We start from the raw sequence: 18,652 nt of genomic DNA on the forward strand, positions 1-18,652 counted from the left end.
TGGTTCCGCCGCCCACGTGGCCGGGCCGCCCCGCTTCCGCCTCCGCCCACGTGACCCGCCCGGCGCCGCCAACCCGGACGGACACGTCACGGCTCGTTCCCCGCCGGCACCGCCCACCTCGCGCTCCGCCAATCAGGAGGCGCCGTGCCCCGCCCGCGCCGCCCCGCGCCCTACTAAGTGTTCGGCACTTCGGCCAATGAGCGCGGCCGTGCCTGGAGTGACGTGCGCGACAGCCAATAGGGAGCGGGCGGGGGCGGGGCGCGGGCTGGCGGCTGCGGCGGCAGGGCGGCTGCGCGGGGCGGATGGACGGGGCGGCGGGGCCGCGGTGAGGGACGGCACCGGGACCGGGACCCAGACCCGACCGGCGCTGGGGGAGCTGGGGGTCCTGGGGCCTGCGGGTGGGGGGGTGCCCGGGCTGGGGGCGCCTGGGTGTGTGGGGCGCGGGGTCTGCGGAGTGAGGGAGCTGAGGGGTCACGGGCTGCCCGGGCCTTGGGGGGTGCCCGGGCGTGTGGGGAGAGGGAGCCCGGGGGGCTCCTGAGGAGTCCCCAGGCGGGTGGGCTCAGACCCTGGGGCTGGTCGGGGGCTGGAGCCCGAGGGGCGTGGGGGGCAGCACGGGGGGTCGGGAGGGCTCTGTGTCACTGGGAGCTCCTGGGGGTGAAGGGCCCCCACACCGGGGCACCCCCGGGCAGAGCCACTCCTGCCCGGAGACATCTGCGCTGTGCTCCATGATCCCAGGGGATCCGGGAAATAACCACCACACGGTGTTTCTGTACCAGGCAGTGCCCTGTGTGCGCCAGTCAGAATCACGTTTGGGCACAGGAAAGCTTTTCCAGGCCCCGTTTGTTTGGGTTTTAAATCTCAGCCTGTGCCAATGTTCCTCCCTGATGTTGTAGCTCAGAGACCTAAACTGCACATTTACTTGCCTGTGCTGGATCTAAGCTTGCCCAGAGCAGCAGCAGGAGTTTTCCTGATTGATTGGGCAAGAAATGATTTGAAGAAATCTGAGTGTTTCCAAGGTAGAAAGATGTTAAAGCTGTGATCCTTCAGTAAGAGTTTCACTTCCTTGATGTGCAACCCCAGGATTTCTGTGGCTTTTCCTGCCCCCAGGGAGGTTGAATTAACAGTCACATTGTCGGGTGTGAGCAAAACTAATTTAGTGTCCTGGTCTGCATTAACAAACTACTGGAATATATATATTTGACATAAGTAATCCAAAGTGGGAGTAACTAGGAGCTGTTCAGATCTCCTGTGTGTGACAAAAAGCACCCATTTGTTGTACTCTCCATGGATTATATTTTTTGTGCATTGCTTGCAGGTGATGGTTAAACTGCAGAGAGCATCCAGAGGGAAGGCAGGGGTTTTGCTCAAGTTTACACTGGGCTTTTGTTCTGTGCACAGAGAAGCAGGCTCATCCTCTGCCCCGGAGAAGTTCTGGGCTCTGTAAAGGAAGGAAAACCAGCCAGGATTTGGGGTGACAGCTCGGGTCAGGACAGGAGGTGAGGGTTTATATGGGGAGGCACAAGCACCTGGCGGGGTGAAGGCTGGGCTGGAGTGGGGGATTTAAAGTATTAAGACTCATGAAGGCTTTAAAGACAGCATGGTCAGAGTCACTCTGATATCTTCCTGATTGTGTCCAGGCATTCAAGGACCCTCAGGCCCTGCATTTGATGTGAAAATGACCAAGTTGGGGTTTCTCCGGCTCTCCTATGAGAAGCAGGACACGCTGCTCAAGCTTCTCATCCTGTCCATGGCAGCTGTCCTGTGTAAGTCTGTGCCCTCAGGGATGGCTCCTGGTGCAGGAAAACCAAGGGTGACTCGTGAGCTTTGTGTGTTCACTCTGCCCCTTCTCTGTGTTTGCAGCTTTCTCCACCAGACTTTTTTCCGTCTTAAGATTTGAAAGTGTCATCCATGAGTTTGACCCGTAAGTGTCGTCCTCTCGTTTCCTGGGGGCCTGTTGGGCTTTTCCTCTTCTGAGGCACATGGAATTCAGGCAATGGTGCCAGGCTCAAGTTAATCCCCAGTGAGAATGTGGGTTTTGGGGAGGGCATGTTTTACTACAGCTTGGTTTTCTTCTTCCCCACCCAAATTTAGTTGGTACCCAGGGCTCTTCCTGCAACGCAGATCCAAGAATCACCTGGCATTGCTTTTCTCCTGGGAGGTGGTTATTCCTGACCTGGGCACAGCAGGAAGGAGAGCTCCTGGCACAATTAGTGTCAGTGTCCCAATCTTATTGCTGATTGAATCAGTCCCAAGGGACACTGTCACCTTTGTAAACACACTGTTAGGCCCACTGGGAGGAGGAACGAATCTTTGCAGCTGAGGTTTGGGGTAGTTGAGGGAAACTGGGCCATGGAACACACAGGAGCAGCCCCCACAGTGCTGTCACACCTTGTCACCCTTACAGGTATTTCAACTACCGCACCACCCGCTTCCTGGCTGAGGAGGGCTTCTACAAATTCCACAACTGGTTTGATGACCGGGCATGGTACCCCCTGGGCAGGATCATCGGGGGAACCATTTACCCAGGTAAAGCTTTTGCCAAGCTGAAATGCACCTGGTGCAAGGGAAAATCTGGGTGGGGACTGCATCCATGAGGGTCAGCTGTAACAGAGGACAGCTTGAGGATGCATCCTCAAGTCTTTGGAGCACCCTGCTAACAGTGTCATTTTCATCCCCAGGCCTGATGATCACATCAGCAGCGATTTACCACGTGCTGCACTTCTTCCACATCACCATCGACATCCGTAACGTCTGTGTGTTCCTGGCTCCCCTCTTCTCCTCCTTCACCACCATTGTGACTTACCACCTCACCAAAGAGCTCAAGGTACAGGGGCCAGCAGGGTATGTCCCACCCCAGATTTTGGCTTTCCAGAGGAGCAGGAGCTGTTTTCCCTTTGGGAGAGCAGCTGGGTCAGAGGTTTGGAGGTGACTGCCACACTTCTCAAAACCCCGACCTTCTGGGAAGTGCGAGATCTGTTTGAGAGCTTTGTTTCCACATGCATTTTTTATTCCTTTGAGTAATAAGATCCCTAAATCCCGATGCCTTTTCCCTGGCTGTTTTTCCCAGGATGCAGGGGCAGGACTCCTCGCTGCAGCCATGATCGCTGTTGTGCCTGGATACATCTCTCGATCCGTTGCTGGCTCCTATGATAATGAAGGTGAGTTTGTGACCCTCAGCACAACCTTTGAGGACTGTTGTGTTCTGGAAAGGGGTGCTGGAAGATGCTGCACAATAGAGGCTCTGTCCTTTCCTGGTGATCCCTGCTGGGTTTGTGCTGTACAAACCCAATCCATTGGAGATCAGAGGTGCCATGGAGTAGAGGGGGAGTTTACCAACTCTGGCAGCAAGTTTACTCCAGTATCCTTGTTTGCAAATCCAAAAGGGTTTTGTCACCTCCCCAAACTCTGCCTGGAAGTGGAGCTACTGTATGGTTCCTCTATGATTTTGTCCCTGTTCCAGCAGTGATGTTGGGACTGGCAAAGGCAGCAATCTCACTGCCAGTGCCTGGGGCAGAGGAGGATCCAGGTTCTTTTGCTGTAGCTGGGCTTTTGGGGGCTGTGTAGGAGTTCTTCCAGCTGGTGTGGCTGCAGGAAGCCACGTGAGCTGTTAGACACAATCTCCACAGTGTTTTGGTCTAGAAACCAGATATCAAATGTTTTTCCCAGGCTCTTTGTGTGATGGAGCAGCAAAAGCACTTACAAATCTGTTTCTAATGGCTTGAGTGCTCTGTGGTGCCCCAGGGATGACATTAACAGCTCCGGGTCCTTCCACAGGTATCGCCATATTCTGCATGCTCCTGACTTACTACATGTGGATCAAAGCTGTCAAAACTGGCTCCATCTATTGGGCAGCCATGTGTGCCCTTGCCTATTTCTACATGGTGAGTAACCCTTCTCCCAGCTCTGGGGTAAACCTGACTCTGAGATCACTCTGGATGCAGTCAGCAGGAAGCCATGGTGTGCTGTTCCTGTGTCTGTGTCCAGAACTTCTATGGAGATGGAAATGGAATGGGTCCTTTACTCCCAAAACTAGTGGGTTTTGTATGAGATGTTCTTAGTAGTGTTTCTGGCAGCTAGGGTGTGGAGGATGCCCTAAGATAGAGCAGATCTCAGCTGGTATTGGTACTGTGTGAAAATGCTGCCTGTGATCTAGGAAAACTAAACATCTGAGTTTCACCTCAGCTCTGCAGCTGTTCAGTCCTGGAACTTGTTTGTGTGTCTGGTTTGTGTTCTGGCAGGTCTCCTCGTGGGGTGGCTACGTCTTCCTGATCAACCTCATCCCCTTGCACGTCCTTGTGCTGATGCTCACCGGGCGCTTCTCCCACAGGATCTACGTAGCCTATTGCACAGTCTACTGCTTGGGAACCATCCTGTCCATGCAGATCTCCTTTGTTGGCTTCCAGGTGGGCACCAGGGGGGTTTGCAGACTCAGAGATGGGTTCTAACAGAGCAGCAGCTCATGGCACCTGATTTTACTTCTTGCCTTTATCACTGAGGTTATAAGTGGGTGCTGACTTCTTGTTCCAGCTTCCATTTTGCTGATTCCTTGCTACCTTTGGCAAAATGAGCCTTTGGCTGTGCTGGATGACTTTCAAAGCTCCTAATAACCATCCCAGCACTGGGACTTTCATAAAAGTATCTTTGGTTTCAGTGAAGGAAACACTCATGCCAGGTGTGTCTTGGTATAACAGGAAACAGGCCTGCCCGGCTCATGTTTTCAAGAGAATCCATAATGGTTAATTTTCCGTATCAATTCTTATCAGAATCAAAGTGGATGTAGGAACAGGACTCGTGCCAGCTGTGTCAGTCACAGGGAAGGGAGCATTTGAACATTTTCCTGTGACTGGCAGAGTTTGTGCCAAGCACTGATTTGTGATAAATGCTGGTAACGGCTCCTGTTTGCCTCCATATCTGACCACGCTCTGCCCTGCTCCCAGCCTGTCCTCTCCTCAGAGCACATGGCTGCCCTTGGAGTCTTTGGCTTGTGCCAGATCCATGCCTTCGTGGACTACCTCCGCAGCAAGCTGAACCCCCAGCAGTTTGAAATCCTCTTCAGGAGCGTCATTTCCTTGGTCGGCTTCGTCCTCCTCTCCGTTGGGGCTGTGCTGATGCTCACAGGTAGCCATTGCAAGGGTGTTCCACCCTCTTTCCTTGCTTCCAAAGGCATGGAATTTGTCAATCCTAACTCTGTGTTACTGTGGTGCCAGTGCCTGTGAGTCCCTTCAAAGGGGGAGGTTGGGACCTGCCTGAATTTGTGCATTAGCAAGGAATATTTAAGCAGCAGCTGTCACATAGGAGGGGCAGAGACTCTGGGGACAGCAAGCTGGTGCTGCAAATACTGATTGTTGCTCTGTAGTAGCAAGAGATGCTAAAAATAGAGGTTGGGCTGGGAGGAGTTTTTTAGGGTGAAATTGTGTTGTAATTCCTTTCTAAAATGGCAGGTTTGAGTGATAGAGATTCTAAACAAGGTCTGGGATCACTCATTCAGTCTCAGATGTGCTTCCTTGGGCAAATGTGTGTCAATATTGCCCATTACTCTGCTGGGTCCAAAGAGAATTTGTTTTCCCCACTTTCCTAGGGAAGATCTCCCCATGGACGGGGCGTTTCTATTCCCTGCTGGACCCTTCCTACGCCAAGAACAACATCCCCATCATTGCCTCTGTCTCTGAGCACCAGCCCACCACTTGGTCCTCCTACTACTTCGACCTGCAGCTCCTTGTTTTCATGTTCCCAGGTGAGTTGCAGACCCTGAGTTAGTCACCAGAGGATTTTCCCGCCTTTTCTGGCTGTGCCAAGCCTGCTGGGGAGCACTGTGTCCCTCTGTGTCCCTCAGTGCCTGGTTTTATTCATCTCTGAGCTGAACCTGACTCCTTTTTCTCCCCCCTCACAGTTGGTCTCTACTACTGCTTCAGCAACCTCTCAGATGCCCGCATCTTCATCATCATGTATGGCGTGACCAGCATGTACTTCTCAGCTGTCATGGTGAGGGCTGCAGGTGTCAGCACCACCACCGAGTGCTCAGAATGATTTTATTTGTTTTGCTAAATTTAGTGATGGTTCTTTCACCCCGAGGGTTTTTCTCCTTTGTGTAAATGTGGTTTTGTTTCGTCCCTCTCTGCAGTGAGGGATGGTGAAGTTGCAAAACTCAGTGGTTTGGGTGTTACTCATGTCTGTGTGGCCAGAGCTGCCTGGTCAGTGTTCCTGGTCTCCCAGAGCCAAGCTCCTAGTGCAATCTCAAACAAATTCTCTGGGTTTTCAAGCAGAGACTGGTTACAAACAGTTGCTGATGAGCCCATTTTTGTTCTTCCTGAACACTAAATGTGGATGAGTTCTGGTGTGGAGGCAGCTACCAATCCTTGCTTCCATCTGAGATTGCTGAAGTGACCTCAGTTTCCCATATTGAGCACTCAGGGAATTTCCCTCCGGGGTGTCTGAGATGTGGCAGCTCCCCACTAGAAAAAGCCACAGGTTTATCCCAAGGCTGGTATTTGAGGTGCAGGATTAGGAATGGCATCCAGTTCCCTCTTCTCTTGGATTTGTGCTGGATTCCTTCTTCGACAGTTCTGCTGTTGCCGTAGGTGCGTCTCATGCTGGTGCTGGCTCCGGTGATGTGCATCCTGTCCGGCATCGGGGTCTCTCAGGTGTTGTCCACCTACATGAAGAACCTGGATATCAGCCGGCCAGACAAGAAGAGCAAAAAGCAGCAAGACTCCACCTACCCCATTAAAAACGAGGTGAGCACCAGGCTGGCTCAGGAAGCTTCCTGGTCCTGATGGCCCCGTCCCTCCAGTGCTGAGACCCTGGGTTGTCCCCACAGGTTGCCAGCGGCATGATCCTGGTCATGGCGTTCTTCCTGATCACCTACACCTTCCACTCCACCTGGGTGACCAGCGAGGCCTATTCCTCCCCGTCCATCGTTCTCTCTGCCCGTGGTGGGGATGGCAGCAGGATCATCTTCGATGACTTCCGAGAAGCTTATTACTGGCTGCGGCACAACACACCAGAGGTACAGGGGGTCGGGGCCCTGGGCACCCCACATTGCCCACTGAGGCACTGATACATGGCTGGTGTTTGGTACAGGATGCCAAGGTGATGTCCTGGTGGGACTACGGGTACCAGATCACTGCCATGGCCAACCGGACCATCCTGGTGGACAACAACACCTGGAACAACACGCACATCTCCCGTGTCGGCCAGGTGGGTCCCTCCCTCCCCTGCTGCCTTGGCCAAGCCTTGCTGGGCACCTCATCAACACTGGCTGACACCACGTCTGCCCCAGGCCATGGCATCGACGGAGGAGAAAGCCTATGAGATCATGAGGGAGCTGGACGTGAGCTACGTGCTGGTCATCTTCGGGGGCCTCACAGGGTACTCATCGGATGGTAAGGTCCCACTGTGAGCTGGGTCAGACCCAGCAGGGGCACTGATGGCAGTGCCACCTGCAGCTGGGGCTGTGGAGTGGAGACAGGGCCACGATGCTCCTCTCTGGAGCTGCATGTGCCTTTGGAGCTCTCCCTCAACTCAGCCTTGCTTTTGGCCCCCCCACATCACCTCAACCCTCCCTCCTGGCCCCCCAGGTCAACTTGACTCCTCTTTCTTTGACCTCATCGCAGCTTCTTGTTCTTTCATCCCAATTCAACCCCTTGCTCTTGGCCCCCCAGTCAACTCAAGCCCTCATTCTTCACCCCCCAACCCTCTGCCTTCCAGACATCAACAAGTTCCTGTGGATGGTGCGGATCGGGGGCAGCACGGACACGGGGCGCCACATCAAGGAGCACGACTATTACACGCCCACCGGGGAGTTCCGGGTGGACCGCGAGGGCTCCCCGGTGCTGCTCAACTGCCTCATGTACAAGATGTGCTACTACCGCTTCGGCCAGGTCTACACTGAGGCCAGTGAGTCCCTGAGTCACCCCCGGGGCGGGGCACTGCTTCTGGGGGGCCCCACTGCACCCTGACATCCCTGGGGCACGATGCAGCTGCACTGCCTGTCCTTTGCCCTCTCCTAGAGCGACCTCCAGGCTACGACCGGGTGAGGAACGCTGAAATCGGCAACAAGGACTTTGAGCTGGACGTGCTGGAGGAGGCGTACACCACAGAGCACTGGCTGGTCCGAATATACAAGGTATGGCACCAGAACGAGCCCAGACCCGCCCAGTTTGGGGAAAAAAAACCATGGAATTCTACCTAATGAACCTTCTTTTACTGCCCAGGTGAAAGATTTGGACAACCGCGGGTTGTCGAGGACGTAGAGGAGCTGGCGCCGGCCGCGCCGGACACCGCACTGACCCAGCCTTGGCCTGTGCAGCAGAGATTTGGGGGTTTGGTGGGGGTTCCAGGGGGGCCGTTTCGGGTTTGTTTTATACCGTTTGTAAGCGCAGGCAGCGGCGGGAGGAGCCTGCCCGCCCCATCCTGCCGGGAGTGACTTTTATATACACACGGAGCCGTGGCCAAATCAGGAACTGCGGCTCTCACCGGGGCTGATTGACCAGGAATTGTGAAGAATACAAATAAATAAAAATAAATTTGGTGGGTTTTCCCCGAGTTCTGTCAGAGGGGCAGTGGGTTCGTTTCGCTGCTTTTAATCGATGTGAATGGAACTAGAGGCGGGGCGGGGGGCGTGGCCTGGTACGGGCGCGAGTTTCCAGGTGAGGGCGTGGCCTAGGCGACGTAGGGGGCGTGGTCTGGGACATGCGCGCGCAGGGCGGGGCGGGGCTCGCGGCCGTGGCGGGAAAGAGCGGCGTGGCCGGAGCGCTGCGGGACCGGGACCGGGACCGGGATCGCGGCCCGGAGCGGGCTCGGTGCTGGGGATGGCGGTGCCCTTCGTGGAGGACTGGGACCTGGTGCAGACGCTGGGCGAAGGCGCCTACGGGGAGTGAGTGCGGCGGGGCCGGGGAGGGCGGGGTTGCTGCCGGCCGGGTCCGCCCCTTGCACGCTGCTGCCCTGCCCCTTGCACGACCCGGGCCCCTGCCCTGCCCCTTGCGCGGCTGCTATCCCCTCTGCCCTTCCCCTTGCGGGGCCACTGTCCCCCCTGCCTGTCCCCGCCGTGTGCCACTTGCACACCCGCTGCTTGTCCCTGCTTGTCCCTGCGCGGCCACTGCATGCCCGCTGTTTGCTCGCCTCTTGGCCATCACTTGCCGTGTGTGTGCCCGCAGCTTGCCCATCACATGCCCACTGTTTGCCCAGTCTACGGTCGTTGCATGTTCTCTGTGTGCCCGCTGCTCGCCCGTTACATGCCCCGTCCGTGCCTCTGATTCAAGGCCCTTATGTACCCCCTGCTTGCCCATGTGCACCCCCAGCGTGCCCATCGTGCTCCTGCCTGTGCCTGCGCCCCCTGTCCCCAGGGGCTGCCCATTCCCTGCCCATTCCTGCCTCCAGTGACAACATTCCCTGCCTGCTGCCCGTCTCCAGAGGCAGCATTCCCGTTCCCATTGCCCTGCCCATTCCCTGCCTGCTCCGTGCCCGCACTGACCCCATCCCGCCGCAGGGTGCAGCTGGCCGTGAACCGCCGCACCGAGGAGGCCGTGGCCGTAAAAATCGTGGACATGAAGCGCGCGGCCGAGTGCCCGGAGAACATCAAGAAGGAAATCTGCATCAACAAGATGCTGAGCCACGAGAACGTCGTCCGGTTCTACGGCCACCGGCGGGAGGGGGCCACGCAGTACCTGTTCCTGGAGTACTGCCGCGGCGGGGAGCTCTTCGACCGCATCGGTGCGGGGCACCGGGGATTTGGGGGCGATGGGGCATCGTAAACTGTCATCCCCACATGGCTGAGGACTGCTCTTCCCCTTCTTCTTCCCCACGTGCAGAGCCAGATGTTGGGATGCCAGAGCCAGAGGCACAGCGGTTCTTCCAGCAGCTCATTGCCGGCGTGGTGAGTGGTCAGCAGCAGCGCTGGATTTGGCGATGCTGCTGGTGCCAGTGGCGATTCCTGCATGGCACCAACCCTTGCCGTGATTCCCACACAGCACTGACCCTTGCTGTGATTCCTGCACAGCACTGACCCTCCCCATGATTCCTGCACAGCACTGATCCTTCCCGTGAATCCTGCACAGTGGTGACCCTTCCCGTGATTCCTGCACAGCACTGACCCTTGCTGTGATTCCCGCACAGCACTGACCCTTCCCGTGATTCCTGCACAGTGGTGACCCTTGCTGTGATTCCTGCATGGCACCAACCCTTGCCGTGATTCCCACACAGCACTGACCCTTCCCGTGAATCTTGCACAGCACTGACCCTCCCAATGATTCCTGCACAGTGCTGACCCTCCCAATGATTCCTGCACAGTGCTGACCCTTCCTGTGATTCCTGCACAGTGCCATCCATCCAACCCTTGCCATGATTCCCTCTTGCCATGATTCCTGCATGACACTGACCCTCCAACCCTTCTCCTGATTCCCACATGGCACTGACCCTTGCCATGATTCCTACATGGTGCTGACCCTTCCTGTGATTCCCACACAGCACTGACCCTCCAACCCTCCCCTTGATTCCCACTGACCCTTTCCCCGCTCCCCAGGTGTACCTGCACAGCATTGGCATCACCCACCGTGACCTGAAGCCGGAGAACCTGCTGCTGGACGAGCGAGGTGGGGGCAGGCATGTCCCTCTCCAACCCCCACTAAGTTTTAATTTCTTAATTTGTATTCTTTATTTGAGCGTTTAATTCAAAGCTTTAATTTGAATGCTTATATTTAGCGTTTGAATTTTTAATGTAAGGGTTTAATTTTATTCTGAATTTAAATTTTACCATGCATCTTTCATCTAAAATGTTTTAGCTTCCTTTCCTAATTTGAATTTCTTCTTAATTCAAATTTTAACTCCAACTTTTAAACTCAGAACTTTAAAATCTTAACTTGAATTCTTAGTTTAAACTTATTTTCAAACGGAAATTTTAAGCTTGAATTTATAATTAAAATTTTTACTTCGAGTTTAATTTAAACAGAAATTTGACTTGGCTTTTTGCTTTCATTTGGGCCCAGACAATTTGAAGATCTCGGATTTCGGCCTGGCCACGGTGTTCCGGCACAACGGGCGGGAGCGGCTGCTGAACAAGATGTGTGGGACTCTGCCCTACGTGGCCCCCGAGCTGCTGCGGCGCCCCGAGTTCCGCGCCGAGCCCGTGGACGTGTGGGCCTGCGGCGTGGTGCTGACAGCCATGCTGGCTGGAGGTGGGATGATGGGATGGATGGATGGATGGATGGATGGATGGATGGATGGATGGATGGATGGAATTCCCAGGGGGTGATGTGCTGATGGCCATGCTGGCTGGAGGTGGGATGATGGATGGATGGATGGATGGATGGATGGATGGAATTCCCAGGGGATAATGTGCTGACAGCCATGCTGGCTGGAGGTGGGATGATGGGATGGATGGATGGATGGATGGATGGATGGATGGATGGATGGATGGATGGAATTCCCAGGGGGTGATGTGCTGATGGCCATGCTGGCTGGAGGTGGGATGATGGGATGGATGGATGGATGGATGGATGGATGGATGGATGGATGGATGGAATTCCCAGGGGTGATGTGCTGATGTCCGTGGCTGGAGTGGGATGTTGGGATGGATGCAATTCCCAGGGGTGATGTGCTGATGTCCATGGCTGGAGTGGGAATGTTGGGATGGATGGAATTATGGAATTCCCAGGGGATGATATGCTGATGGCTGTGCTGGCTGGAGGTGGGAATGTTGGGATGGATGGAATTATGGAATTCCCAGGGGTGATGTGCTGATGTCCGTGGCTGGAGTGGGAATGTTGGGATGGATGGAATTATGGAATTCCCAGGGGATGATATGCTGATGGCTGTGCTGGCTGGAGGTGGGAATGTTGGGATGGATGGAATTATGGAATTCCCAGGGGATGATATGCTGATGGCTGTGCTGGCTGGAGGTGGGAATGTTGGGATGGATGGAATTATGGAATTCCCAGGGGATGATATGCTGATGGCTGTGCTGGCTGGAGGTGGGAATGTTGGGATGGATGGAATTATGGAATTCCCAGGGGTGATGTGCTGATGTCCGTGGCTGGAGTGGGAATGTTGGGATGGATGGAATTATGGAATTCCCAGGGGATGATATGCTGATGGCTGTGCTGGCTGGAGGTGGGAATGTTGGGATGGATGGAATTATGGAATTCCCAGGGGATGATATGCTGATGGCTGTGCTGGCTGGAGGTGGGAATGTTGGGATGGATGGAATTATGGAATTCACAGGGGATGATATGCTGATGGCCGTGCTGGCTGGAGCTGGGAATGCTGGGATGGATGGAATTATGGAATTCACAGGGGTTGATGTGCTAATGGCCATGCTGGCTGGAGGTGGGATGATGGGATGGATGGATGGAATTCCCAGGGGATGGTGTGCTGACAGCCATGCTGGCTGGAGGTGGAAATGCTGGGATGGATGGAATTCCTAGGGGATAATGAGCTGACAGCCATGCTGGCTGGAGAGGGAATGTTGGGATAGATGGAATTATGGAATTCCCAGGGGATGATGTGTTGATGGCCACGCTGGCTGGAGGTGGGAACTGGAATTCATGGGCTGATGGCCATCCTGGCTGGAGGTGGGAATGTTGTGATGGATGGATGGAATTCCCAGGGGTTGATGTGCTGATGGCCATGCTGGCTGGAGGTGGGATAATGGGATGGATGTAATTATGGAATTCCCAGGAGATGATGTGCTGATGGCCATGGCTGGAGTGGGATGTTGGGATGGATGGAATTCCCAGGGGGTAATGTGCTGATGGCCATGCTGGCTGGAGGTGGGATGATGGGATGGATGGATGGATGGATGGATGGATGGATGGATGGATGGATGGATGGAATTCCCAGGGGATAATGAGCTGACAGCCATGCTGGCTGGATGTGGGATGATGGATGGATGGATGGATGGATGGATGGATGGATGGATGGATGGATGGAAGGAATTCCCAGGGGTGATGTGCTGATGTCCGTGGCTGGAGTGGGATGTTGGGATGGATGGAATTCCCAGGGGATGATATGCTGATGGCCGTGCTGGCTGGAGCTGGGAATGCTGGGATGGATGGAATTATGGAATTCACAGGGGTTGATGTGCTAATGGCCATGCTGGCTGGAGGTGGGATGATGGGATGGATGGATGGAATTCCCAGGGGATGGTGTGCTGACAGCCATGCTGGCTGGAGGTGGAAATGCTGGGATGGATGGAATTCCCAGGGGATAATGAGCTGACAGCCATGCTGGCTGGAGAGGGAATGTTGGGATAGATGGAATTATGGAATTCCCAGGGGATGATGTGTTGATGGCCACGCTGGCTGGAGGTGGGAACTGGAATTCATGGGCTGATGGCCATCCTGGCTGGAGGTGGGAATGTTGTGATAGATGGATGGAATTCCCAGGGGATAATGTGCTGATGTCCATGGCTGGAGTGGGAATGTTGGGATGAATGGAATTCCTAGGGGTTGATGTGCTGATGGCCAGGCTGGCGAATGTTGGGATGGATGGAATTCCCAGGAGATGATGTGCTGATGGTCGTGCTGGCTGGAGTGGGAATGTTGGGATGGATGTAATTATGGAATTCCCAGGAGATGATGTGCTGATGGCCATGGCTGGAGTGGGATGTTGGGATGGATGGAATTCCCAGGAGATGATGTGCTGATGGTCGTGCTGGCTGGAGTGGGAATGTTGGGATGGATGGAATTCCCAGGGGTAATGTGCTGATGGCTGTGCTGGCTGGAGTGAGAATGCTGGGATGGATGGAGTTATGGAATTCCCAGGGATGATGTACTGATGGCCGTGTTGGCTGGAGCTGGGAATGCTGGGATGGATGGAATTATGGAATTCACAAGCAGTGGTGTGCTGCTGGCTGTGCTGGCTGGATGTGGGAATTGGAATTCCCAGGGGGTGATGTGCTGATGGCCATGCTGGCTGGAGGTGGGAATGTTGGAGTGTACAGAATTCACAGAGGGTGACATACAGCCAGCAGAGGTGGGAACATGGAAATACCTCTAGGAATGGATGGAATGCATGTGATGTGTTCAGGGGTGTGGGGGAAATGCAGGGCAGGTGCAGAGGACATGGGGGAGTGTTTGTGGAATGTACAGGGATGTAAGTCTGGAATACATAAGGGGTGCACAGATGAAATGTGTGAGTGGAAGTGAGTTGAGTGCACCAGGGGATTTATGGGATGGGGAAGGAGCACACATGAGATGGGAGGGATGTATGGAGTGCACAGGGGGAGGGAGGGGTGTATGAAACACAGAGATGGAAGGTGTGGAATCCATAAGGGAGATGTGAAATACTTGGAGGGGTTGTTTGGAATATCTACAGGGCTGTATGGAAGAGGGCTCTGTGTATATAGAGGGCTGCAGAAGGAGAATGTGTGTGATGTGTGAGGGGGCAGTATGAGAGGCACAGGGGAGGTATGGGATGCATAGAGGTGTGGAATGTGTGTGAGAAACTATGGCATGCACAGGAGGAGTTTGGGATGCATAGAGGTGTGGAATTCATGTGAGAAACCATGGGATGCACAGGGAGGTGTGGGATGCATGGGGAGGTGTGGGATGCATGGGGAGCACACAGGATCCATGGCAGGGCAGGGTCACCTGGCACACCACGTCCCCACAGTGCCACATGTGTGCCCAGGGGGTTGTGGCACCGGGGGGTGACAGCAGTGGAATCTCCTGGCAGAGCTGCCCTGGGACCAGCCCAGCGACAGCTGCCAGGAATACAGCGACTGGAAGGAGAAGAAAACCTACCTCCCACCTTGGAAGAAGATCGATTCAGCTCCCTTGGGTAAGCAGCCAGCAACTCCCTAAATATCTCCATATATATACATACAAATATATCCGTGTATATACAGCAATATACCCATGCACACACCATACTGTATCCCACCCCCTCGTCTCCCCCAGCCCTGCTGCACAAGATCCTCACGGAGAGCCCGACAGCCAGGATCACCATTGCTGACATCCAGAAGGACCGCTGGTACTGCAGACCCCTCAAGAAGGGTAAGGGGCCGCCGGGGGCGCGCTCGTGGCCCCGCATCCGGGGGTTACTGGGTGTCCTGTCCCTTTGCAGATGCCAAGCAGGCTCGCCTCTCCTCGGGGGGGGTCACCGACTCCCCTGGAGGCTTCTCCAAGCACATCCGATCCGATACAGACTTCTCACCGGTGAAGGGAGCGCTGGGGTGAGCCTCTGCTTCCCTCCACACGGGATTGCGACTCCTTGCACGCCTCGGGGCTCTCCCAGCCTTTTCTCAGGAGGTGGTGGGGTGAAAACCCCGCACAACCCCTGTGATGGTCCCAGATGCTGCCAAATCCCATGCAATTCCCACACGGGGCTCTCTCCAGCGCTCCTAACCCTTGTGTCCCCCCTTGCCTTGCAGTGAGGACAAGGCAAGCTATTCCACGTCTCAGCCGGAGCCCGGCACGGGCGGGATGCCCTGGGACAGTGGCGCTGGAAGCATCGACCAGCTGGTGCAGGGCTTCAGCTTCTCGCAGCCCGCCTGCCCCGAGCACATGCTGGTCAACAGCCAACTCCTGGGCACCCCAGGCTCCTCCCAGGTCAGGGGGCACCTGGCACCACGTGGGATATCGGGATGCTGCCTCGCAGTGTTTGGGATGCGGCCGGGCGAGGCTGATCCTGCTGGGATTGCGGCTCGCAGCGATCGGGGCGCAGCTCGGCATCGTCCATGGTGTCAGGGTGCACCTTGCCATGGTTGGGGGCTGCTCTGTGGTGGTTGGGGTGCAGCTTTGCCTGATGGGGAATACCAGGGAGCAGCTTGGCAATATTGGAGGTGTAACTTTTTGTATTTACCAGCTCAGGTGTGAGTTTGCAGGATTTGGGGCACAGCTTTTCAGTAGTTTCAGTATCAGGGTCACACTTTGCTGTGGTCTTGTTTGTGGGGCAGCTTCACATCCAATTTACAACACTGGATTCTAACATTGCATAAATTGTGGTGCAACTTTGCATCATATATATGATGATGAGGAACAACTTTGCTACATCAGGTAGCAGCTTGGCAATGTTTTGGGTGTGGCTGGATGAGGTTTATCATCTTGGGGTGCAACTCTGCAGCATTTGGGGGGCAAAGTCTCATCCAGTTTACAACATCAAGATCCAATTTACACCTTTTATGCTACTGGGGTGCAACTTTACCTTAGATATGTAAGATTAAGAAGCAACTTTTGTCATATTTATAATGTTAGGGAGCAGCTGTTGGGGCTGTGGCTGGTGAATATTTACCACCTGAGGATGTGAGGTGCAGGGTTTGGGATGCAAATTTGCAATACTTGTAGTGTCAGTTTGTCACTTTTCCAGGGACTTGAGGGGCAGTTTCACATCTTATTTACAGCACTGGGGTGCAGCATTGTGCGGTGTGAATATTGCATCATAAATACAACATTAAAGAGCAACTTTGCTGGATATGGAATATCAGGGAGCAACTTGACAAGGCTGGGATGCAGCTGTGAGTTTTATCATCTCAGAGTGCCACCTCCCAAGATTTGGGGTGCAAATGTGCATCATTTATGGCATCAGGGTGTCCTTTGTGCAGTGCTTGGGGGCTGCTCTGTGGTGTTTGGGGAGAAACTTTTCATCTGATTTACAATATCAGGGAGAAGCTTGGCAGCATCGGGGTGCAGCTGGCAAGGTTTGTCATCTCAGGGTGCAACCTTGCAGTTGGGGCACAATTTTGCAGTATTTTTGAGTAATAAAATGCAACTTTCCAGTTCCAGGGTACAGCTCTGCAGCATTTGGGAGGCAACTTTGCATCCAATTTACAATATCAGGGTCCATCGTTGCACTCTTTATACCATTGGGGTGCAGCTTTACATCACATAAAAGAGCATTAAAGAGCATTTTTATGATGCTGCACTCTTTGGGACGTGGCTCTGCGCATTTCTGGCGTTTGGGATGCGGTTGTCGGTTTGTGCCATCAGGGGGTGCAGCTCTCCAACATTTCCTCACCCAAAGCTGGGATTTGCCAGAGCTGAGGCTGCAGCCTGGTGGGGTTTATGACTTTTTGGCAAGGTTTGTAACCTGTGTGCTGGTTTTTTTGGGGCGGCAGAGCCCGTGGCAGCGGCTGGTGAAGCGGATGACGCGGTTCTTCACCAAGCTGGACGCCGACGGCTCTTACCGCGCGCTGAAGGAGGTGTGTGAGAAGATGGGATACGGCTGGAAGATGAGCTGCACCAACCAGGTGGGGGTCAGGGCATGAATTGGGGCTGGGACCCCCTGGGCTGGGTCATCAGTGATGAATTCGAGGCACTCCCCCCCTTTGCAGGTCACCATCTCAACCACAGATAGGAGGAACAACAAACTCATCTTCAAGGTGAACCTGGTGGAGATGGAGAGCAAGATTTTGGTGGATTTCCGCCTCTCCAAGGTGCGTGGGGGGTCAGGGTGGGGAAGGACCACGTAAAGTGGGTGCAGGGTGGGGGTGCCCACGGGATGGAGGGGTGTAGGGGGTGCAAACCCCTGTCTCTCCCACGCAGGGTGACGGGCTGGAGTTCAAGAGGCATTTCCTCAAGATCAAGGCCAAGCTCAGCGACATCGTCAGCACCCACAAAGTCTGGCTGCCCGGCACCTGAACCCTCACACCTCTTCTCTTTCTCCACCTCCTCCTCCTCCTCCTCCTGGCTGGGCTCTGGCAGCAGCACCCAAACGCTGTGAAGGTGTCTGGCCACCTGTTTTAGCTTTTGAAGGTTTCAATAAAGCCCTGGGGGCACAAAGCCAGGCTGGTTGCTGTGCTGGGTTGTTCACTCTGAAACCTACTGATGGCACAGCTTTGCTCAGGCAGTGTAAAACATCCCACTGCAGGGTCTCTGCTGAGCCCTGCAGCCCTAAGCCAGCCCCAAGGTTTGGGAGCTGACCCCCCCCGACCCCCATTCCTGCCCTGTCTCAGGGCAGTCGCTGTGCCCTCATTTTCCAACCTCTCTAATTGCTGTTCAGAGGGACTAACGAGCCCGAGAGCTGCCAGGGGTTGTTAGCGCTGGAGCGAGAGAGGAGAGCCAGGGATTAACCCCATCCCCCCCAAAAAAAAGAGCATCCCCCCAAAAACTCCCACCCCAAGGTGCAAACCCTGAGATAACACCACAATTTCTCCCTACGCCTGCATCAGTGTTTAACTACCGAGCTAAAAAAAATGCACTTTTTACTTGTTTACCCCTTCTTCAATTATTATTTTTTTTTAAATATCCCTTTTCCCCAGCTTTTTTGTTTCCCTGGTGGGAACCCCCCTTGGGCGAAGCAATTAGCGGCGATTTTTTAATTGCATATTTATATTGCAGCTGGGGAGCGAGACCCCGGCAGCGGGCGAGGGGAAGGCAGGAAGACGCCGAGCTCCGACCTTGTTTGCTTTTCAGCTGGGATTAAGCGCTTTTAATTGTCCCAGAGATCACAGATTGCGGCCAGGGGGGATAATTAGGCTGAATACAGGGGTTTCTGGTTCATTCCCCCCAGGAATTTATATTTCTAAGGGCATAAAAAAGAAAATCTTCGGGAATGCCTCGGGAAGGGAGGGATGGGGGGGATATGAGGCTGGACACAACTCGGTGCATGAGTGGGTCTCGCTGTCAAAACAAATTAATTTTTCACCTGTTACCTGCTCTAAATGGGATATTTTGGGGGGTCACAGGCACGTCCCCTCCTCCCCAGGATGCTTCAGGGG

The 18,652-nt window shown here is 54.6% G+C and overlaps 2 protein-coding genes across 4 annotated transcripts; both read left to right on the plus strand.

The window, feature by feature from the left end:
- The first annotated feature begins 253 nt into the window (after positions 1–253).
- On the plus strand, positions 254–8,530 carry STT3A (STT3 oligosaccharyltransferase complex catalytic subunit A). 3 transcript variants are annotated; one of them, XM_056509780.1, is made up of 19 exons: positions 254–325; positions 1,399–1,483; positions 1,638–1,763; positions 1,861–1,921; positions 2,405–2,526; positions 2,679–2,824; positions 3,068–3,158; positions 3,775–3,881; positions 4,239–4,403; positions 4,938–5,118; positions 5,579–5,734; positions 5,891–5,982; positions 6,579–6,734; positions 6,818–7,006; positions 7,081–7,197; positions 7,280–7,382; positions 7,708–7,896; positions 8,010–8,125; positions 8,214–8,530. In XM_056509780.1, exons 3-19 carry the CDS (start codon positions 1,676–1,678, stop codon positions 8,250–8,252), a joined length of 2,118 nt encoding a protein of 705 aa, XP_056365755.1. In that variant the 5' UTR covers positions 254–325; positions 1,399–1,483; positions 1,638–1,675; the 3' UTR covers positions 8,253–8,530. The 3 variants fall into 3 exon arrangements, with proteins under 3 accessions (XP_056365755.1, XP_056365757.1, XP_056365756.1); XM_056509781.1 differs by having other exon boundaries at positions 309–325; positions 1,316–1,496; XM_056509782.1 differs by lacking the exon at positions 1,399–1,483 and having other exon boundaries at positions 267–325.
- A 182-nt stretch (positions 8,531–8,712) lies between these two features.
- Positions 8,713–17,739, plus strand: CHEK1 (checkpoint kinase 1). Its single transcript, XM_056509567.1, has 12 exons — positions 8,713–8,875; positions 9,488–9,711; positions 9,810–9,874; positions 10,520–10,589; positions 10,983–11,171; positions 14,671–14,775; positions 14,895–14,990; positions 15,061–15,169; positions 15,368–15,545; positions 17,051–17,182; positions 17,267–17,368; positions 17,478–17,739. The coding sequence occupies exons 1-12, from the start codon at positions 8,811–8,813 to the stop codon at positions 17,571–17,573; spliced, it is 1,431 nt and encodes a 476-aa protein (XP_056365542.1). The 5' UTR covers positions 8,713–8,810; the 3' UTR covers positions 17,574–17,739.
- The last annotated feature ends 913 nt before the right edge of the window (positions 17,740–18,652 follow it).

Source organism: Oenanthe melanoleuca, chromosome 24, assembly GCF_029582105.1.
Source record: "Oenanthe melanoleuca isolate GR-GAL-2019-014 chromosome 24, OMel1.0, whole genome shotgun sequence".
NCBI classification, from domain to species: Eukaryota; Metazoa; Chordata; class Aves; order Passeriformes; family Muscicapidae; genus Oenanthe; species Oenanthe melanoleuca.

Bases quoted from the DNA above. Each gene is read 5' to 3' on its own strand.
- STT3A (XM_056509780.1), top strand. From the start codon at position 1,676: ATGACCAAGTTGGGGTTTCTCCGGCTCTCCTATGAGAAGCAGGACACG. The intron at 1,922-2,404 runs GTAAGTGTCGTC...TCACCCTTACAG, and splicing joins GTCATCCATGAGTTTGACCC to GTATTTCAACTACCGCACCA. The intron at 7,198-7,279 runs GTGGGTCCCTCC...CGTCTGCCCCAG, and splicing joins ACATCTCCCGTGTCGGCCAG to GCCATGGCATCGACGGAGGA.
- CHEK1 (XM_056509567.1), top strand. From the start codon at position 8,811: ATGGCGGTGCCCTTCGTGGAGGACTGGGACCTGGTGCAGACGCTGGGC. The intron at 14,991-15,060 runs GTAAGGGGCCGC...GTCCCTTTGCAG, and splicing joins CTGCAGACCCCTCAAGAAGG to ATGCCAAGCAGGCTCGCCTC. The intron at 15,170-15,367 runs GTGAGCCTCTGC...CTTGCCTTGCAG, and splicing joins CCGGTGAAGGGAGCGCTGGG to TGAGGACAAGGCAAGCTATT.